Genomic DNA, 22,875 nt, shown 5'->3' with positions numbered 1-22,875 from the left:
CATGTATCCAGAAAAATATACACAGGAAAGTTGGGCAATTCAAGGACTGTTCAACAATTCTCATTGTTGTATAATGTTCTGTTATATGAATATATTACAATCCATTTGTACATTCCTATATACCTATACATTCAGAGTGTTTCCAAATTGGGGTTACTACAAATAACATATTATTTTATTTATTTATAGTATTTCTTCATATATTCTGGATAGAATTCCTTCATTAGTTAAAGATGTTGCAACAATTTTCTTCCACTCTATGTCTTGTTCCTTCATTCTCTTTATTATGTCTTCTAGTGAACTGAAACTCTTACTTTTAATGCAGGAAAATTGATCAGTATTTTCCCATTTGGTTAGAAGAACATATCCGATCTCTATGCCATAAGCACAGTTTCCTATACTATTTTCTAGAAGCCATGTTGTTTTTTTCTTTCAAATTTAAATCTACAATTTATCTGAAATCACCTTTAGAGCATGGTGTGAAATAAGAATCACTTTTCTTCCACATAGATTTTGAATTGTTACAACATTGTTCAAAGACTTCCCTTTCCTCACTATTGTGCAGTGCCATGATAGTCATAACTTAAATATGTATCTGTTTGTCTGCCTCAGAGATGTATATTCTACATCAATGATCTTTTTATCTCTCCTTGTACCAACAAGCTTAATTACTGTAGCTTTATAGCCAGTCTTGATATCTAGCAGATATCTAGCAGATATCAAGTCCTCCTATTTTATCCTTATTCTTAAGAAGTTAGTATTTTGGCTCTTGAACATTTTTTTTCTCAACAATAAGCTCATTTCTCTGTGCACATATCTTAAAAATATTTTCTTATTACAGATGTCTGACAGCATCTATTGAATGTTGGTTTTCTATTTTTCATCAGTATTTAGATACAACTGAGTTTTATATTGACATTTTTACCCAACAACCTTACTAACTTCAGTTTTAATTCTAATTATTTATCTGTATTATTTTTTGAATTTTCCACTTATATTGTCTACAAATAATGAGTTACTGTTTTCTTTTCCATATTCATATATTCTATTTATTTTTCTTGCTATTTTTTTTAAGATTTTTTTTAAAGATTTTATTTATTTATTTTTAGAGAAGGAAGGGAGGGAGATAGAGATAGAGGCAGAGAGATAGAGAGAAACATCAATGTGCGGTTGCTGGGGGTTATGGCCTGCAACCCAGGAATGTACCCTGGCTGGGAATCGAACCTGGTATTTTTCTTCCTATTTTGTGCAGGGCACCTAATATGTACTGAGTTAAAGAGGTGATGGTGGCCATGCATGTATGTCACTGTCTAATATTTAGAAGTACCTAATATTTCCTCAAGTATGTAGGCTTTTGTAGGTAGCCTTTATTATTTTAAGAAAGCTTCCTTCTATTCCTAGGTTGCTAATAGTTTTTACATTAAATAAGGTTGAGTTCAGCAAGATTTTTTTCTGAATCTATTGAGCTGATCAACAACCATCCAATAACAAATAGTTTTTCTCCTTTATTCTGTTAATGTGGTAAACTACACTGAAGAATAATGTAATTTTAAACAAATTTGCACTACTAGAATAAACTCCACATTGTTGTAATGTATTATGCTTTTTATGTATTGCTATATTTGATTTAACATTTCATTAGCATTTGTATTCAACTTTGTTTATTCCAGAGACAGCCTGAAGTTTCTCTGTGTTATAATGCCCTTACCAGGAATCAAAATCAAGAATATGCTGGCCTCATAATACCATTAGTTGAAAAGAATTCTTGCTTTTTTCCTACTCTATGGAAGAGTTTGTATAAAATAGATTTTATTTCTTTAATTTGTAAAGCCATGTAGGTCCAGAGATTTAATATATTTAAGAGTTATAGGACAATTTTGCATTTTCTATTTTCGGGAAGTCTATTTGTTAAATTATAGTTTGCAAGAAAATTTTGCTACTTTGTCGGCATAAAGTCACCCTTTCATTCTTCACAGGAATCATTTCCTGATCCGTTTTGTCAGGGCATTATGAATTTTACCAATCTTCGCCAAGAGTGAGATGTGGGACTTATTGGCTATCTTGATTATATTATTTTTCTATTTCATTTTTTGTATTTACTATTTCCTTTCTTCTGTTTCCTTCGGTTATATTTGCTCTTCTATTTATAACATCCTCAGATACCTGTTTATTTTCAACCTAGACTTTTGGCCTCCAATATAGTAGATAATCAGATATCCTATTATATCACTAATTTTTGGCAAGCACGGACTCCAGAACATTGTGCTCCATTGTGTTTCCCGGCTGGTAGACTCTCTCCTGGTGATGCTGTTTTGTATCCGAGGGCGAGCGAGTGCCTGAGCACTTAGAGAGGTACACTTAACTCAACTCCGAGTGGGGCAGAGGAGGCACCCCAGACAGCGTGGCATTCAAATTGATATTAAAGGGCAAATAGAAGTCAGTAACTGAAAATAAAAATTGGGGAAAGTTGTGCTCGACAAAGGGAACTGTCAGGACAAAGCATCTGTGATGGTTACATGCATTCCTCTTGCTCCATGGCTTAACCAGCTCAGTGACTGTATCCATTCCATTTTACCCATGTACAGCAGAGTTACAAGCCCACGAATCTAAATAAATATTTTAAATAAAAATAACAGAATCATTAGCCTATATTAATCTATGGGATTTACATTGTTTTTTAAAACCTAAGAGATTGAAACTTTGCGTCTGAAAAGTATTTAGCCCTGGTCTTATTTATTTTTATATCTTACCAGTTATTTTTTAAAGAAATTAGCTCGTGCTTCTAAAACCATCTATTTATTTGTATGTTTTATACATAAAGTGCTACACTAATAAGTGACAAACATTTTAAAATTTGTAGAAAAACAAAATTTGGAAAAAACTTAGATGATGTTACAAAATAAATATGAATATAATTCTGATACTTTTCCTGACTCCAGTGTCCAGTCCCACACCTGCACTCCATGACAGAGAACTCTGGCTTGATAAAAAAAACTACCTTGAGAATCCTGCCACTTGTCAGCTCAGGGACAGGCTCTACGGGTTACCTAAGAGCATTGGATGTTGATGCTCATAAAGGACGATCAACGCAACTTAATTTATTTCATTGAAATAAATGTCCTTTTTACATATTCAAGAATGTAGAATGTTGACATCTTAATGTTCTTTGCTCATTCTGACATTCTCTGAAGGTCATGTCCATCCACGTATGCTGTGGTCAGGGGCCACCTGAATGAGGCAGCTGTCTGTAAGAGACAGCTGAGGGCATGGCGGATGGGACTGCCATCTTTGCATGCCAGGGCTTCCCTGCTGCTCATACTAACACTGCTTTAAAGACTAAGCACTTTCAGGGAAATTGACAACATATCTAGTAACCATTAAAGTGTCAGGCTTTGCCCTCTAAGGTGGAGGCAAGAAAGTGCAAAGTGGGAGACGCTTCTGATTTCTGGTCCCAGTGTAATAGGATGCACATTGAGATCTGTCTTGACATGTCAGCAGACCATCAATAAGGAACTCCTAAATGCATCTGCCCCCAGGATGGGTCATAGACAAATGTCATCAGGACATGGTGAGGAGAGGGAAAGTGAAGGAGTCAGGTATACACATGTAGGGAAGACTTGCAAAGGGTTAGTTTGGCACAATGAGGCTCAGTGAATGTCATTGCCCACCAAAGTCCCTGCGGCACAGAAACAGGCAAACAAAACCACCAAACATGTTGTTCAGTTTTTGTCACATTTCCCATTTGCCAATGTGCTAAATTCAAGTACTACTGTACAGGCCCCAAGAAAAGATGTGTTTTGTTTTGTTTTTTCCTGTCTTGTGTGAATCTCTATTGGTCAATAGTTAGAGAAAGGAAGGCTGAAGAAATTTTAGGCATGATGTAGTTTTTATCTTGGATGAATCAATGTCTAGGATTTGAGCAGACAGAAACAGAGGAGAAGGGAAAGGAGGCATTTACATAGTCAAACATGAGATGCTATTATGAACTTACAGACCCTAGAAATGCTCCAGGTGAGAATGTGAGAGCCGTCTTCTAGTACTGGACGTCCAAGGAAGGACTCCCATTTGCCCCCTAATAGTTTCATAAGAAAGAAGGCTGATATTATAAGTGTGCCTTCTCCAGAAGTAACACCCAACGAATTAATTTAATTTAATTTTGCACAGTATTTAAAGTCCAGAAAAAAAAAAAAACTTCCTGAGATGTGAAACCTACAACTCAGTTATCACTTGGTTTTTGCATAGTACAAAATAAAGTACTGCTATATTAACAAAAATCAATCAACAAAGTTTAAATGTGTGCGCTGGCATGTTAGCTGCCGCTTTTAAAAACTGCTGTCTCAGTCATTCGGCAAATGTTTACTGATTAGCTACACTGTATATTATCTGGCCGGGGATGCCAAAATAGCACCTAGAGAACCATTGTTTCAGAATAACTTGAGGAAGTTTTAAAAAGTATGTTTTGAGACTCCATCCTTAGAGATGCTGGTTCCATGGGTAGAGAGAGATCTGGGTATTTGAGTTGCTTTTAAGAACCCAAGCGATTCAGCTGCACAGCCAAGTTGAAGAAATTCTATGCCAGAAAGCAGAAGGCTGAATCAAACATGGGTGCGGCCCTAAGGAGATAAAGGCTTTGTCAATATTCTGTGTCAGTATGTGCTGGTAGCCTCATAAAGACTAATAACTTCCCAGAGTGGTTTTTTCTTTTTCTTATTCCTAAGAAACTTCATAGGTCTTACTATAATACTCATTACTCAGATTATATGGGAATGGAACAATAATAATTTGATAGGGATGTCATCATATGTTGATTAACATTAATAAGCATAGCAACCTGACAAAGCGCTCAGGATCTCTGTGATACATAATGTGATCAGTTTTCAATTATCTTCAAATAGATTAATCCCAGCAAAAGCTTTATATGTTTCCAGGTGTTGCCAAATTCTTTCCTGACTCATTTGTTCATATTCCAGTAATGAAAAAATATTCTAAGATTAACTAAATAAAACATGATTCCACAGTAAATGTTATTTTGAGATTTTTTAAATTTTGTGTTATTGGTATAGTTCTTCGCTTTCCTCATATACATGGTGGAGCAAAAGTAGGTTTACAGTTGTTCCTATAGAAAAGAATGCAATAATTAGTAAATAATAATACGAAGAATAAATGGTTTTGCATACTCAACAACTGTAAACCTACTTTTGCCTCACCTGTACATTAACAAAGGTATCTACAAAACACTAAAATCTATAAAACCAGGGATGTAACATAAATATTTGAATTATTTTAAATGTTATGACCAGCTTAGAGAAAGCTGATATTTGTACTCAAGTGTACTTTTCCAATAAAATAAGAGATTTAAAGTAAATGTATAATATTTATGCTAAGTACTCCTATGATAGTATAGTCCTCATTTCTGGCCCCAGAAAAATTCTTCTAAAAGTACTTTTGTTCTTTCATAGTTGCTTGTCATATGTCAATACAAGAAAAAAAATTCTATTATCTCAATATATTAAAGCTCACATTCTATTTTTAGTTATATGACACATTTATTTGTCACTATTTAAAGGTATTTTGCATCCTATATGTAACTTGGTAAAGATTTTATAATTTTTTATTGAGCACTTACTACATAATAACACACTAGCCTTGGCTGTAAAGAGCAAATTGGAGAGATTAAAATAACGCAATACACACTTTACTCTCGACGAGTTTATAGTAGAGTGGTAAATACGACATGAACATAAATAATACATGGCAGTGAATGGAAAAAAGAAGAAAGGAAATAGAAGATGCAGCTTTGATATGAAACTGGGCAACCTTAACTTGCTAAAATCAAATGTTGTCATGGGTTCTTCCAGGAGCATTCTCAATTATAAGAAACCTTCTTTTTGTAAGGAAATGAGATAAAGAGGTTGCTTTTAACGTCCAGTATTAAGTAATCAGGTGTCAGAGTCAAGTTAGATGGGACAGAAGTCTCTGGGGATTGGTGTAAAGACACAGAGCAGCCCAGAGGGGAGGCCTGTAATTCTCTGAGACCCTCTCCCTCTCCTCCCCTCCCCCCCCCCCCCCCCCTCTCTCTCTCTCTCTCTCTCTCTCTCTCTCTCTCTCTCTCTCTCACTCTCTCTCTCTCTCTCTCTCTCACACACACACACACACACACAATCTGTCCATTAAATAATAAACCTAAATGAAGACCACAGTTAGGCACTATCCCAATATCTCTTCTATGAGACAGCAAGCATCAGTTTAGACTGCCTAGTCCCATGCCTCCTTGGCTTGTGCCTGTTTAGTCTGTGTACTCAACCACTCTCAAAGTGATAGAAACTTCTTTTATCTTTCAATGTTTACAGTCTCATTCTACAAATTATACTTTTGATAACAAGAATTACTTTTCCTTCTTTAAATTCTTATCTGAACTGAATAATATCTGTATAGAGATTAATATAAACATATAACAAATGCTTTATAAATGGTTTCAGAACCAAAACAAATGTGTACACTTGAGTTTAGCTGAGATATACAAATAACAGTTGTTTCTAAAATTTTAAGCCATATTTATGGTGATTTTTATCTCTTCTCCCATTGTTGCTAATTTCTAGAGATCCCTTAAAATAAAAATAATGATTATTACTTAAAGTTTAAGCAATGTTATGCTTTTAAAGCAGAAATCAAATGTCAAAATAAATCCAAATGGGTAAATCCTATCTTAATGGTGAACATATGTTTCTTGTTCCCTGCTTGCTACAGCCAGATGTTAATTACTACATTTGTCACTACATTGCTCTTTTCTTATTTGGAGCTGGTTGTGATTGTGCCGAAGGCAGAATGAATGTCATATGTGTACCATCAGTAAAACCAAGGGCATTTTTCAGTCTGGTAAAATGCTGATGACATTTTACAACTGGAATTACAGAAGACTCTTTAGAAGTTCACTGTTCTTCACAATGTCAGTTTTCCCTGTAACTCCATTCTGAAAATAATGGGTTGGACTACATTAAAGACTAGACATTCTGACAAACTACTTTATGAAAATGGCAATAAAATATGATTACTGTTCAACTTTGACTAAAAACTCTTATGTGAATTCATTTTTAAATTCACATTTTACAGCACTTCACAGTGGCAGAGAGATAGATTTTGTTTTGTCTTAACTCACTAAAATTAAAATCACAGCTAATTCTAGATGTGGGCTCGCTAGTTAATAAATGGCTATTCATAATGTGTTATTTTAACATAAGAAAAAATGACTTTAGTGTTAGGTTACATTACTTCTGATCTTTGAAAGTACTTTCATTCTCTGTAGTCTTTGAGAACAAGAATATGTGCATATAAAATAGAAAAGGCACAGGTTTCAACAACTTTGAATTGATCAGCGCTCAAAAAAATCAACCATTTTAAATTACAAATGACTAAATATAACTGGTAAGCAAAGTATTATCTAGAGCTCTGAAATTAACAAAATATAAGCTAATGAAGATTTAATTTTAAATTGGTCAGTTGTCTTCCAAATTTGTTCTTTACTGAATGCATGTTTAACTTGAAAACACATTATTATACATAAATATCTCATATTTGTCAGAAAAATATGTACTCTAGCAAAGAAAAGTATATGTAACATCAGAAGGCGTTTTAATATAGCCTAATGCTTTTACCTGAACCATTGATATCAAAGACCAATAACTTTAGAATCTTCATGACAAATTCTAAACATTTATTAATTTATTCATCAAATATATAATGTTCTACATAGGAAGGATGCTTCCAAATATTTGACAACTGTTAGGGCACAGGCAGTCACCAGTCGTGGTAAGTGCCAGTGACTAATCCACCTTTACGGCCATACAAGCTTGCATTGACTTGATATCTGCTGTGTTGGGAGCAATGTAGGAGGAACATTAAGAAACAGGAGCAATCAAGAGTTTGGATCTAAATGTACTAAGTCTGGGTTGCCTATAAGACTTTAAATAGAGATGTCAAGTAGAAAGTTAAGGTCTTAAGGAGAAAAGAGAGATTGGACATACAAACAGTGAAGTTGTCAACAAATAATTATTTTTCAAAGCCATGATACTGAATAATATTACTTAGGGTAAAATGTGAATATCAAAAGGTCTGAGGACTAGACCATGCAGCACATCAATTTATTTTTTATTATTGTTCAATTACAGTTACCCCTATTTCCCCCCATCACTCTCCCCTGCCCTACCCACCGCCACCTCCCATGTTCAATTCTGCCCACCCCCAGTTGTCTTCGTCCACGGGTCCCTTATACATGTTCCTTGATGACCCTTCCTCTTCTTTCCCTCATTATCTACCTCCCCGTTTCCCTCTGGTCACTGTCAGTTTGTTCTTTATTTCAGTGTCTCTGGTTCTATTTTGCTCCCTTGTTTGTTTTGTTGATTAGGTTCCACTTAATTTCTGTGATTCTGTTTCTGTTCTAGTTGGTTGCTTAGTTTGTTTTTGGTTTTTTTTTAGGTTCAGTTGTTGATAGTTGTGAGTGTGTTGTCATTTTACTGTTCATAGTTTTTGATCTTCTTTTATTTCTTAAATAAGTTTCTTTAACATTTCAAAAACAAAAGCTAAGCAAACTACTACAATAGGAACAGAACCAGAGAAATGGACATCACATGGAGGGTTTTCAGTGGGGAGGGGGAGGGGAAGAATGGGGGGAGGTACAAGGAAAAAGAAGCATAATTGGTAGGTACAAAATGGACAGGGGGAGGTTAAGAATGGTATAGGAAATGGAGAAGCCACAGAACTTATATGTACGACCCATGGACATGAACTAAGGTGAGAGAATGCTGGAGGGTGGGGTGGTGCAGGGTGGAGAGAGGAGAAAGGGGAGACAAAAATTAAGAAAATTGTAATAGCATAATCAATAAAATATACTTGAAAAGAAAAGAGAAGAAAAGCAATGAGACAGATACAAGCAGGGTGCCTACCCCACCACCAGGATTAGGATTATAAAAGGGACTAGAGAGAGCATAACTGTCATTTTAGAGCCTTAAAGAGAAAGCAGAATGGAATGTTCAGAGAATACAGTATATCGAGCATATGAAGGATTTTGCTGATAACCTTCTCCAAGCATGGCTGCTGTTCTGTCTTTCCTCCACAATAATGTGCTTTCATCTTTCTAGGGAAAAAAATCTGCTCACGGTGCTTTTCTGATTAAAATCCTTCAGTAGGCCACAGTAGCTTTAAGCTTATGCAGAAGACCAGCATACTCTAGGACCCCTGAGAAGTTCTGTCTAGCTACCTGTTCCCCACCTGTTCCTCATATCACCTCTTCACATCCATGGGCCATTGGCAGTAGTAACACAGGTGGGCCTGGCTTCCTGACCACACTTTATTGGTCTTTCTTGTGTGTGCAGTAATTTCAATCAGCCAACCACTTACACTACCCAATGTTGGGTTTTCTCATATCTAGAATAAAGTAGTTAAGTATAGAGATTTTTCCTGGGAAACTATGACGATTCAAATAATTAAGCAGAAAAGCAACATTCTTCATAGTATAAGAGTCTCCTAAGTACTTTAGGACATTTAGGATAAGTGGCCTTGCCCACTAATTGCTCATTGTGCCCATCAGTCATTGATCCAGCCAAAAGTATGCCCACGTGTTTTCTAAACTCCTCATATTATAGGGTGGCTAGATAAAATGCAGGTACCCAGTTAAATCTGAATTTGAGATAAGCAAATAATTTTTTGTGTAAGTATGTTGCAAATATTGCAAGCACATCTTCTGGTTTTATTTGTTAAAACTGGCAGCCCTACATATGGGAAGCCCTGGTGAGTAAAATTATATCTGTAGTCAGTCAATGTAAAATTGCACCCCTAAAGTTGCTCATTATACAACCTACACAATTAAATGTAGCCACAGCTTGGGGTTCAATACAAACCCCAATGAGAATGCCGGTTAGGTTATTAGATCAACTGTAGCACTAACATTTCTATGATTCTGCAACTATCCAGTGGCGCAGTGTGCTGGAGAGCTGTAGGGTGCATGCACGAAAGTAAAGCCCAATCTGAGAAAGATTTTAAATCAGTTATTTTGAGATCCAGCATTATTACTCTTTCTACCCTCTTCATTTCTTTTATTGATTTATCTCTTTATTGTCCCTGGATCATGTTTCTCCTGTAGAATAAAAATAATATTGTTACATTCAAGAAGTAGGATTTAGTATGTTACCCACACCCAAAATTACAAATGAGGATTTCAAGGCTATTATCGTGTAAACACAAGGGAATAATTAGCTAGTGGTGACATTTCAGACACTAATTGGGGTGATATTCTGCCTACTGTTGAAGTTTAATAACCATTGGGCAGTTAGAGCAAAATGTTGCCAAAGAAGAAAAATTGACTAGTTGTCAACAAGCCAAAGAAGGTCAAATTTCCTTCACCATTTCTGCACAGACTGAAATTTAACTTTAAACTCTAAAAAAAAATCCACCTTGATTTGGTCAGTTCCCTGATTATGATCATAGATATATTTCTTGAGGATAGATTTTCACTGAACAAGATTGAAAGAGATCTATATATAGAGATCAAAATTGGTAATTAACTGATTTACAGTAATGCAAAAAAAATTGCTATAAAAATAATTGCATTAAAAAACCAATGTATTCTATATCTGATGAAAAAATGTTTTCTGTTAACAAATGCTTACTGAGCAAAAATACTGTATTAGGCATGAGTGAATGAATGATAATCTCTGTCCTGAATATCACATCGACCAAGCTAACAAGAAGAGAGAACACATGAGAAACCTTGGATGAATGGGTGGATAAGGGTGGAAAGCATGGAGAAGTGAGTGTGTAAGAAGACATGGAAGTAAAAGAACATGACATACTTCAGGAAATAAATATAATTCAGCATAATATACTAGAAGAGAAATGGTAGTAGGTGAAGATAGTGAAATGAACAAGATCCCAATTAAGAAAGGTCTTATACACTTTGCTAAGCAGCTGATTTTTTTCTTAAGAGCCATGGGGAGCCACTGCCAGCTTCTAAACTGTTACTTATTAGGACTTTATTTTGAAAGATTAGTTTGGCAATTACGTAGAGAACAGATTGGATGAAAGGGCATCAGGGTAAGAGTTGGGAACCCCGGCTATCACTTAGGTGAGAAGTGACAATGCTGGAACTAGGAAGATGGCAGGACACCTGGGAGAAATGAATAGGTGACACATTTATGAGGTGAAATCTAAAGGACTTAGCCATAAATTTTACATGTGAGGTAAGGAAAGATGGAGAATCCAAAAAGATACTATTTTGAGCCTGGACAAGGAAGAAGTAGCAAATTGAGGGGAAAGAAAATGAATTTAGTGGCACACTTTTGGGATTTTGATTGTCCCTGGAGCAGTCAAGGGAGCCAATAAACAGATATTTTGATATGGAAGGCTGAGGCTCAGGAGAACAATCTGGGATAAAGGTTTAGATTTGTGGGTGACTATAGAAGCCACCAGAAGACAAAACATCACCTAGAAAAAAATGTGGTAATGAGAGAGATGGGCCTGAAAGTGAGGGACTCTAGAACTTAAATCATAAGCAAAAAAAAAAAAAAAAGGAGGGGGATCTTGAAAGGAAGTCTAAGAAGAGACAATAGAACAAATGGAAGAAAAACTGGGAAGACATCATAAGCTAATAAAGAGAGCATTTCACTAAAAATAGAGTGTCCATATAAGCCAAGAAAGTCCCCACTGGATTTGGAAAAAGAGAACATTAGAAATGATGGTGAGAGCATTTCATTGGACAGTTAGTGGTAGAAACTTGGCTGTGGTAGGTCATGAAGTGAGTAATAATTAAAGAAAGAGAACCAGTGGGAGTGCTAACCAATCTCCCCACAACTTTGCATTTTGTGATACATTTTGCTTGTGTTGAGGAGAAAATTACACAGGATCGTAAAACTGCATTACTGACAAGATATAATTTATGTGTGAGTATACTTTGATGTGATTCACTGTTTGCTAGTTGTTAAAGTGGAGACCGTTGACCCCACTTTATTCTGATGAGAAAGAAAGGAAGAAGGTGAACATTAGCTAAAGTATAGATTAGTATATTTTGCAACATTCTTGAGAAGGAATAGAACTCTGGTTATAGAGAGATGAAGGCATCAGCATTGGATAGTATCTTAGTTTTCTAAGACACCAAGTATCTGCATGCCTTAAACAACAAGGATATATTTTCTCATGGTTCTGGAATATGCAAGTCTGATACCAGGTGTTTCCAATGCTGGTTTCTTCTGATGGCTGTGAAAGAAGAACCCATTCTGCACCTGTTCCCAGGGCTCATCGATAGCTGTCTTCTCCCTACGTCTCTTCATACCATCTTCCCTCTATGAGTGGCTGTGTTTAAAATTCCTCTTTTTAAATAGGCAATGGTCATGTTGGATGAAAGGCCCACTCTCCACCATATGAACTTATCCTGACATAACTAATTCTGTCTGCAATGACCTTATTTCTAAACACGGTCACATTCTGAGGTACTGTGGGTTAGGTCTTCAACATATGAATTTGGAGGGAACACAATCCAACTTACAACAGGTGAAAAGAGAAGCACTTTCACTATAACAGGAAGGAAAGAGAAAAGATGGCTTTGTGAGTCTGTGGGTTTGGTGGCAGGAAACAGGAATTGCCATCTGCCTCTTATTTTCTGTAAAGTGGAAACGAAATCATCGGTGGAGGAGTCAGATTTGGAAGTTTATGTTTCCTCAGGGAAGTCTGAAAGAACTCTTGTGCGGAATAAGAAAGGTTGGCGAGGGTGGCTGTCAGGCAGCTTTGACACCAGCCTGTGATAATCGGTGGAAGTAATCAATTATTTAGGGGTGTCCTTCAGATAATAATAATAAGATAATATTTTCATATATCAATATAGATGAGCAATAAGTAATTATAAGTTATTAATAAATACTATATTTTGCCTTGTTTTTCAGAGTGATTGCATTCTTAATTTTTTCCTCTCTGAGCCCGTGCAACAAACACTTGAAGACTCATCATCCTTGTTCCTAGGCAAGTATTTTTATCATTATTACTATGCAAAATTACTGAGCTTAGATATAATTGTGCAAACAATGTCACAACTCTAACTTTTTTTCAATTTGCAAATTAAAATTTCTTTTTAAAAATAAGGGTTTAAGAGTCTTTTCTAACCACTTCCAAAGTTTTTAAATCCTTTATAATATGCTTTTCAATCTACATTACACCCAGATGTGTTTGTCCAATTATAAAAACTACATGATCTTATACTATTAACTCATTTCAATTAATTGTGCACTGAGATGGAATTTCATGTCAGAAGAAAAGTCCCTGATTTCCTGTGTAGGTAAATCTTTCAGTTTCTTCAACATCTTAGGAAGCAACACAAAATAGGCAATAACAATCATCATCATGAACTATCTAGTGGTTTCACGCTTATTTTAAAGCTCAATAACTACTCCACCTACCTCATGAAGCCTTCTTTTATTACTAGGACCCCGCAATAGCCCAGCACAACTATTCACCTTATTCTGCAAAATGTGTGTAAATTCTAAGTAACTTTTCTATCATTTATTTTAGATTAACAGAGACTTTTTTGAATGTCCTATCAATTTTAAGCATTTGTAATATAATTCCATTGCCCATGGCCTTCCAGTACTAATCCTGGTCTTTATGTCACACAAGATTTGCAAACCCATGTCACACAAGATTTGCAAACTTCCACCTTTATTTTCTTCAGTCTACCTTCTGATTCTCTAATTTATGATTAGGCCCATCTGTTTATCACTTATGCTTGTATCTGACCTTCTAGTTGCTTACCCATTAGGTGCGTAGTTCTGTACAGCCAGATCAGATTGTATAGTGTAATTGTACATTAAGTTGTGTATTTATGTTTGTGTCTGCCTTGTTTCTGTCAGACTGAAAAGAACTTTAAATCGAGGTCCCTACTTCCTCACTATGCATTGCTCTGTGCTCAAAAATCCTAAATTAATATACAAGAATTGAGCCTCTCTCATTCCCCCCAGATCACTAAGATACTCTTTCATATAACCAAACTGTAAAAAATATTAAAAATTAAAGCAATTTCTTACATTCTATAGCACATATCTAAACACAGTGATGTCCACAATATATAATATTTTTTTGTTTTAATTGTCATAATTCCCAAGTATCTAATATCTTCTTTTTAAAAATACCATTGCTGGGGAGTACTTTTAAAATCAATATTTATAAGCTCAGAAAAGCAAATTATAAAAAACATAAAGTTGCAGATCTCTAGAGATGTCAGACTTTAAAAACATAGTAGGTTGACCTCTCTTCTCTCAATAAAGTCCTTCATAAAAATTGTTTCTCTGTGTTTCAAAATAATGTGGCTCACTATCAAATTTTTAATGTTGCTGATAGTATTACTTCCCTGTAACATATTCTGAAATATATATGCACACACACACAAAAATAAGATTATTACTGTAAAAACAATGGTTTCATTGGCTTTTTGAAAATTCTTTTTTGGGTTTATTTCCAACTACATTATACAATATTCATGATTTGTTTTGGCAGTTATGATCAACACAATTTTTGAATCTTAATATTTTTAGATATAAGCTGCATATGAAATACAGTCTATTATCTTAAAATAACAGAGCCATCTAAGCAGAATATGCAAATCATTACAACAAACAAGGATTAATGGAAAGCTGTTCCTTATATTTTTTAAATTATTTCCTTTCACATCTCTGAACTCATAATACGTTCGTCATGGGGCTTCAGCTGGTTCTACACAAGAAACACAATTGTTTCCAAAGCACTGTTGTCATCAGCTGAAATTCTGAGCTTATGTTGTTAAATTATTACAGGATAAAATGATTCAAGTATATTAAAATACCAGTTTACATTGGATGACCTTAGCAAAAATCTAAGACTTCACCATTTTACTACCCTTCCTAATAACTTGAAAGAATGGATTCTGGGTACCCATGTATCTAGGCACATGATGTATAAACACCATATTAGTAATGATTTGTAATGCTGGGTCTGGAAGATATTAATATGCCTTCGCCCTGACTCACTAAGTAAACAAGCCTTGGTAGAACAATAGAAAAATGTGTTTTTCCCAAGTGCCCATCCCATTACCTCTCTGCTCTAGTTAACATTTTCCTTGGCTTCCATTGCCCTTAGTGCCAATGCCATGGGCCTGTGACCTGTGCAGTCACACAGGGCACGGTGCTTAGAACTGTCCTGTACTTGTTTAACACTCTGTTGTCACTCTTTTGAAATTATTAATAATTTTGGTAAAAGGGACCCTACATGTTTTTTTGCATGTTTGTTCCACTGAGACTCACAAATTAGGTGGCCACTCCTGCCCTTAGGATAAAGACCAAATTCTTCATGATGGCATAATCCAAGCACCCACCAATTTCCCATCTCAGTCTAATGCCAGGCCTCTTCCCATCTTGATTCTTGTCTTTTTTTTTAGTTCCCTAGTACCTCACAGATGCAGTTTTGTCTGCCTGGACCACCTGACTCCTATTCCACCTTCTCTGTTCTTTATGGCAGCCTTCAGATCTCATTCAATGGCCCTCACTTTATCCCCCTATCTTGTGACTAGATACCTACAAAGGCATAACCCACATATGTATGGCTCACCATTGTATCCCTGGGGACTTAGCGCAGTGTCTAATGGACTCTAGATGCTCTATAAATAATTACTGAATAAATGATTGAAGATAGAAAGAACAACAGGGGAAGACCCATGGATATTCTCTACCATAGTAGCTTGTTGTTTTTATTCAAAGGACCTGAGAGAAGAAACCAAAATCCAAAATCATGCTACTCCTCCCACACTGACCAGTTCATATGGCAACACCCTGGCACAAGGAATCCAATGCCTCCCAAACACAAGAATTCTCCTGAAATATCACCTGGAAAAAACCTACAAATTATTACATTAAATATCATGGACACCTGACTCAACCAAGGCATTAACCAGAAAGTTTCTGGATTTTATCTTATATATTCTTTAACTCCCTAATGACATGATCATCTATACTCTGCCCAGATTAATATGCTCCATGCCAAATTATCTTCTAATACCTCCACAAAAAAAATAAAATTATTCACCCACCACCAGTGCACAACTCTGACACACAGGGATAGATTTTTGTCGAAGTGCAGAAACAATAGCATGGGTAATGGACTAGAGCACAATCAAAGACAACAGTTGTCAGGGTTAGAGGACAAATTAATGAACACGTTTAAATGCCATAGATAATTACAAATGATTGCAAACAGGAGCTTTCAATCATGACTTCACATCACTACCTCCAATTTGAAATGTTAATTAAAAAGGGAACTTAAAGCCACCCAGTCTCGAGGGCAGGGTCCCTCTGGTTCATGTTCTAGCTACTTGCTCTGGCAGGGCCCCTATTATCTGTAGGTTGAAGTAGGTTACCCAGGTTTTCAATTTAAACTGTAATGATATGAAAAGACAAGAAGCAAATGGCTAGGACTGCTTTGATGTTATTATATGTATTAAGTTGGTTTTGAAACTTTGATTTGAAAGCTTTAAAATATGATGCATTTTGTTATATTATGTAATCTCGTGTTTTTAATTACAAACTTAGAATTTTACTTGTGGCTTATGTGGGAAGGAAAAGATAAAAAGAAAAGGAGACTTAAAGGAATTTCTCTAATTCATTTCTGGGCATCAGAGGACATTGCAGAAATCTAACAAATCAAGAAATAAAAAAAACAGTGCATATATGATATTAGTATTAGCTAAAGGAGATCACAACATTGAATATAATAGAGTGGTAGATAAAGGTAGAGTGCAAAAGATTATGCACACCAATTTTATCTTTGCTTCTATTAGGAAACAAATGTTATGGAGAGAAATAAAAGTCTGAGAATATTAAATAAAAGTAAGCACTAGATCAAAGGTAAAAGCTTTCCTGACTATCACAAGTATAAAACATAAAAACAAATTACTTAGTAGAAAACTTTCTTTGAAAATCATAAAAACAAAAATGTTATGTTTCCTTAATAACATAAAACAGTAAAAACAAAGAAGAAAATATCTTAACTATATCAATAAATGAGCTTATCTTAATATTAACAAAAAAATCACATTTGGAAGTAAAATTTGGCATAACATTATATTTTATGTAAAACACAACCAAAATAATTTTAAAAGAATTGAAACTTAAAATATAGGCATAATTAAACTGAGCAAATGCAACAACATGGAAACCAGAGGTCACAATTTTAATAAAGGTGAAACTTAGGCAAAGAAGCATTGAGTTAAATAAGAAAAGCTTTAAACTATGAGTACAAGTCTCCAAAAGATTTGTGCAGTTATGACTACATGCAAAATATATGACAATAACATGTAAAGCATAAATCATGAAACATATAAGGAGAAATACACAAAAGCACTAGAAGGAAATTTTAATTCACTTTTCTTGATTCATGAAAGAATAAGTGGGAAAACAGAAGTATATACATAGAAAAACTAAATAGTAAAATTAATAAAGAAAATTGATTAATTTATATTAGACTTTATATCCTGAAAATAGAGAATATATTGTCTCTTTAAGTACTCATGAAACTTCCAAGAAAGCAGATTGCGTATTAGAACACAAGGAAATTTTTTTAAAATTTAAAAAGTAGAAATGGTATAGACTTTTTTCCTATTCATGAGACAACAAAGTGATAAATTAATAGAAAAATTCAAAGAACTAGAAGATACTTAAGTTTGGAGACTTAAAAACAATCTCATTTGAACAGCTTTTGGATCAAAAGGACTTGCAAACCAAAATTGCAAAATTTCTAACAGCTGTAATGAAATACCATATGTCAGAAACCATGGGAGAAAGATAAAGCAATGCTCACAGGAAAATTGGAATAATTGGTATAAGAGCCACGAAGGAAAACAAAATAAATGGATATAGATAAAGGTAGAGATTAATAAGTTAGAACACCAAAAAAGGTAAAATAAATTAATCTGGAAATTAAAAGTAAGCAATAAAATAATAAAGCCACTAATACAATAAAAAAATGGGAGCAAATACAAATACACAAAACACAAAAGAAGCAAGAAGTAACCAGAAAAAGAGGTAAAATTGAAAAAAATGTAAGACTACTTTTTAAACTCTACAAAAATAAATGAGTAAATCTGTCTGAAATAGTTTACTAGGAAAGCACAATTTACTTACCCCAGAACATATTGTTTGATGCAATGGATAGAAAAAGCTTCAAAAAACAGCCCTTAAAACAGTACCAAGTTCAGATGATTTCCAGAGGGCGTCTACCAAAACTTTTTAAGATAATTTCACTGTAATCTAAATAATTCCAGAACAGAGAAATATAAGGAAACTTTTCCATATTATTTTTATCAAGCACATAAAGTAGCTCCAAGGACTACAAAAACTGTAAAATAAAAAAGACCAAAAAAAGGAAGAAAGAAGAAATCACAAGCTAATCTCACTAAATACCAATTAGAAATTCTAAATGAAATATTAGCCAAAACAATTCGACATACTAAAGGAATATAATTCACTTTGACCAGAAATGCAAAAACAGTTCAATATAGGTACATATACATAGTACATAATTCATGTTATTATATTAATAGATTAAGGAGAAAATTGCATGGTCATCTGATAAATTTCAATAAACTTTCCAGATAAAACACTAAAATAAAAAACAGTGGGTAATTCCATAACATGAGAAAATGTATCTGTTTCGACTATCCAAAGACTGCCTGAGGCATGACAGAGAAACAGTGTGAATGCATTTCCACTGAAGTATGAAATAAGGCATATGCCCTTGATCTTCATGATTACATCCTGCTGAAAGCACTAGCCAGCATGGGGCTCACCCCCATCACATCCTTCAGGCCTTTGCTCAGATTGACCTTCTCATTGAGAAAGACCCTGATCATCCCATCTCAAATTGCACCTGTCTTATTCTGGCAGGCCCAATGCCTTTATCCTGTTCTGGAATTTTTTAATCATTTATCATATTCAATATATTGTAATTTCTTCATATTTATTGTGTTTATTGCTTTTTTATATCTTCCCTTACTACTGTAGAAATGCTGAGAGGAATTTTGTCTAATCTGTTCCAAAAACCTAAAACAATACTTGTTTCATAAGATGTTAATAAATATTTGCAAAATGACTAAATTAAATAGAAAAATAAATTAAAGCATAAACTTTGGCAAAGAGAAAACAAAATTAACATTGTTTGCCAGTAATATTTCATACCTAGAAAAATAAGAATCAACTAAAAATCAGTCTCAAGTGATATACATAATAAAGATCTCATTTACAAAAGCAACCAAAAAACCCACTAGAAATAAATGTAATAGGAAATGTGCAAGACAAAATGAAAAATAAAACTTTAAAAACAACACTGAGGGATTGGAAATATACCTTGAGTAAATGGGAAGACATAGTATGCTGGGAAGATTCAACATCATAAAGATATCAGATGTTTCTGATTTAATTTTTAAATGTAGTTTTAAAAATATTAATAGTTTTCTTTTTAAATCGATAAACTAATTCTACAATTCATAACAAAGAAGAGCCAGGAAAACATAACAAGAGGAGATAAAAGAGTTGAGACTAACCCTACCACATATTAAAAACACGTTTCAAAGCCTCAATAATTAAAATAGTGTGGTATTAGCACACAAATAGATGAGTAAATGGGACATAATAGAATGCCCATAAATACAGTTAAATACATTCAGAAATTTAATATGTGGCAAAACCAGTGTGGGAAAATTCAGTAAATATTTTTGGAGTAGCATACTTTCCAGATATGACAAGATAAATGCCAAAGGGAGGACAGATTTTAAATGTAAATAATGAAAACATATATGTGACAAAGGAAACATGGGAAAAAATCTTTTATAATTTTGAGATGAGCTATTTTAGTTGTGACTACAAACCCAGAAGACATAAAAATCCTGCCTGATATAAAACACTATAGCAAAATTTTTAAAAATGTAAAGATAAATGCAAAATGGATGAAATATTTGCAGTTTATCACTGACAAAAGATTGGTTGTATTACACATAACTATGTTAGAAATTGGTAAGAAAAAGACTAACAATCAAACAAAAAATTACAAAAAGATAATTCCCCCAAAAAGAAGAAAATTCTAGTGGCTGTTAACCAAATGAAAGCATCCTCAATCTCACTCATAAGAAACATGCAAATTAAATTACCATTTTTCCTGATACCATTTTTAATTCATCAGGTTGGCAGAAATTCAAAAATTTAATTAACAAGCTTGGATACAAATCAGCGAGCACTCTCATACACTGCTGGTGGTAATGCAAATTGGTACAACCTCTGTGGAAGGCAATTTGCAACATTTATCAAAATTACAAATGTGAATACCCTTGACCAGCAGTTCTTCTGTTAGAAATATATCCTATGATACTTGTGCACAGGTGAAATGACACACATACAAGGTTATTCATTTCAGCCTGGTTTCTAACAGCTGGAAACGCTGGAAACATCCTACCTATCAATGGGGAACTGGTTAAATAAATTATGGTTATTTCCACATAATGGAATAATATGAAGTTATATTTTTAAAAATAAGATTTGTATTATTGATATGAAAACATTTCTAAGATCTTTGTGTAAAATAGTAAATATGGCATTCCTTTTGCCGAGAAAAAAGAAAAAATATTTACTCATATTTGCTTACATGGAGATAGATACTCTGGAAGGATATATGTCCCTCTGGAGGGGTATATGAGAAAGTAAGAAAACAATGTGTGGGAACTAGGTGGACAGGTGTTAGGATGGGAGAAAGACTATTTACTGTGCACTTTTAAAATACATTTTCATTTTTGAATCACATGAATATATTATCACCTGAAAAATATTAAATTTTCAAATACTATTTTTAGCTTTAATGGGCACATTATACATAATAAACACTGTATTAGCCACTGTGAAGCCATGCATTCAAGCATTTCAACACTATCATCCTTAAGGTCACTAATATTTTGACAATTCTTGGGTTACTATAAATAGCTAGATCAAGCATGATCAGATCATCCAGACTAACTGGAAGCAAAAAATCAAAATGTCTTCTTGTCCATATGAGGTTATTCTCAAAATTCCCCCTCTCTGAATTTTTTATTTAAACTCTTTCCCTGAAGTTATTGCCCCTTGTTGGCCCCTTTATAGCATAATGTTTAAAAACATAGACTTTTGATATCATTTCACTCTGCACCATTTGTTGTCTGCATGACTTCAGAACTAGTGCCTCAATTTCCTCATGCATAAAGTAGAGGTAACATGAACTTTATAGATTTGCTGTGAGGATTTAGTCAGCTCAGGTGCATAAAGCTCTAAGCCTGATGTTTGCCGTACAGTGAGAGTTCTAGGAATAATGAATACCTCTACTATTACCACATTGCTCACTAAGACTTCCTAGTAGCCTGAATTTTCACTGGGCTCTGAACTCTGGCATGTTTTGGTGGATACCCTGTTACAAATTTTGCTGAAGAGGTTTAGGGTGCAATATCATCTTCAGTAACAATAACACTTAAATGGATTAGCATTTAGACACTCAGTCACAAATTTATGCTAATTTCCTACCTTTGGATTAAAAATCCTCTTTTTGAACACATTGAGTTTCTACCTAATAATCTTTTCATTCTTTAAATCAAAAATAATTTTAAATGTACATCAAAAAGTTTTCAGCATGATTAGCATGTTCATACCAAAAGTTCAACACTCTACATTTTTATTACAAAGTTCAACTTACCTCCACAATTCAAATTCACTATTATACTCAGAATCATCTCATAGTAGCTCTAACTCAGAAAGTCTCTCAGTGATTGTAATCAAGATATTTTAAAGGAGAAAGTTTTGTATTATATTTATGTAATGACCATTTCAATTTCAATTGTAAAAAACACTCAAAATGGCAATTTTAATTACTTTAATGTAATTCACATTAATAAAATTAATTAATATTGCCTCCCTACAGTATGTAAACTGCTCTAATAAACTATGTAGAATACTTTGGAAGAGGAAACATACATCTTATGTTTAATTTTCAAGTGTTAGAGAGAATTAGAGAGCTAAGACTACCAGAAAACTCACGAGGGACCACAATGAGTCCACAATGACTCTACAACAGAACATTGCCAAGTTCCTTGTTATTAATAAATTTCTTCTCTCTAAATTCCCTCAGAGCACAAACAGTGATTACCAAGAGAAATATAAGAAAAAATGTAAATTATGCTTAATCCTTGGGCTATAAACTGGAAAATTTTAATTAAAAAACAAGCTTTCATATTAATAATAGAATGATATAACTTGAAAGAAAAATTGAAGTTACTATTGTTATTAAATAAATGTTTATTGTAACATTATGGAGCAAGTATTGATTTATATATTTCTTGGAGATGTAAGGAAAAAATAGGCCCTGAAGGATATTATAACCCAAAAAGTAAATTAAGACATGTAAGATAATTACAATATAAATATTAAGTGATAGGCTGTTTTACAGGGATTCAGAAGGAGGTGACCACAGAAACTATTTTGCATGTTAAATAGGCCTTGTAGAAAGGTAAAAGATCAATAGCCAAATATGGTGGACAAGATCATTTCAAAAAGGGGGAATAATATGAGAAATGGCTGGAAGAAAATAGCAGAGCGATTTTGTAGAAATGAACTCACAGACTATAGCATGGAATAATAATAGCAGGTAATAAAACATATTCAAGAAGCTATAATACAAGGCTGAGAAATTCAGACTTTTTTTCATAACCAATGGAGAACTATGAACAGTACTTTGATCAAAAGAATATTGTTATAAAAGTTTCTGTAGGAAATTATACTGGTAATTGTGCACAAGTAGATCTGGGTT

The 22,875-nt window shown here is 34.0% G+C and overlaps 1 protein-coding gene across 1 annotated transcript in view; it reads left to right on the top strand.

Moving 5' to 3' along the window:
- PIK3C2G (phosphatidylinositol-4-phosphate 3-kinase catalytic subunit type 2 gamma) overlaps nucleotides 1-22,875 on the top strand; it is a 263,031-nt gene that overhangs the window by 214,349 nt on the left and 25,807 nt on the right. The window contains exon 31 of the mRNA XM_036019298.1: nucleotides 12,927-13,002. Within this exon, the coding sequence (XP_035875191.1) occupies nucleotides 12,927-13,002 (76 nt within the window). The remainder of the gene's footprint in view (nucleotides 1-12,926; nucleotides 13,003-22,875) is intronic.

This window comes from Phyllostomus discolor, chromosome 2 (genome assembly GCF_004126475.2).
Source record: "Phyllostomus discolor isolate MPI-MPIP mPhyDis1 chromosome 2, mPhyDis1.pri.v3, whole genome shotgun sequence".
Lineage (NCBI taxonomy): Eukaryota > Metazoa > Chordata > Mammalia > Chiroptera > Phyllostomidae > Phyllostomus > Phyllostomus discolor.
The sequence above is the reverse complement of the archived record's forward strand: the minus strand, read 5'-3'. Positions and strand labels throughout refer to the sequence as shown.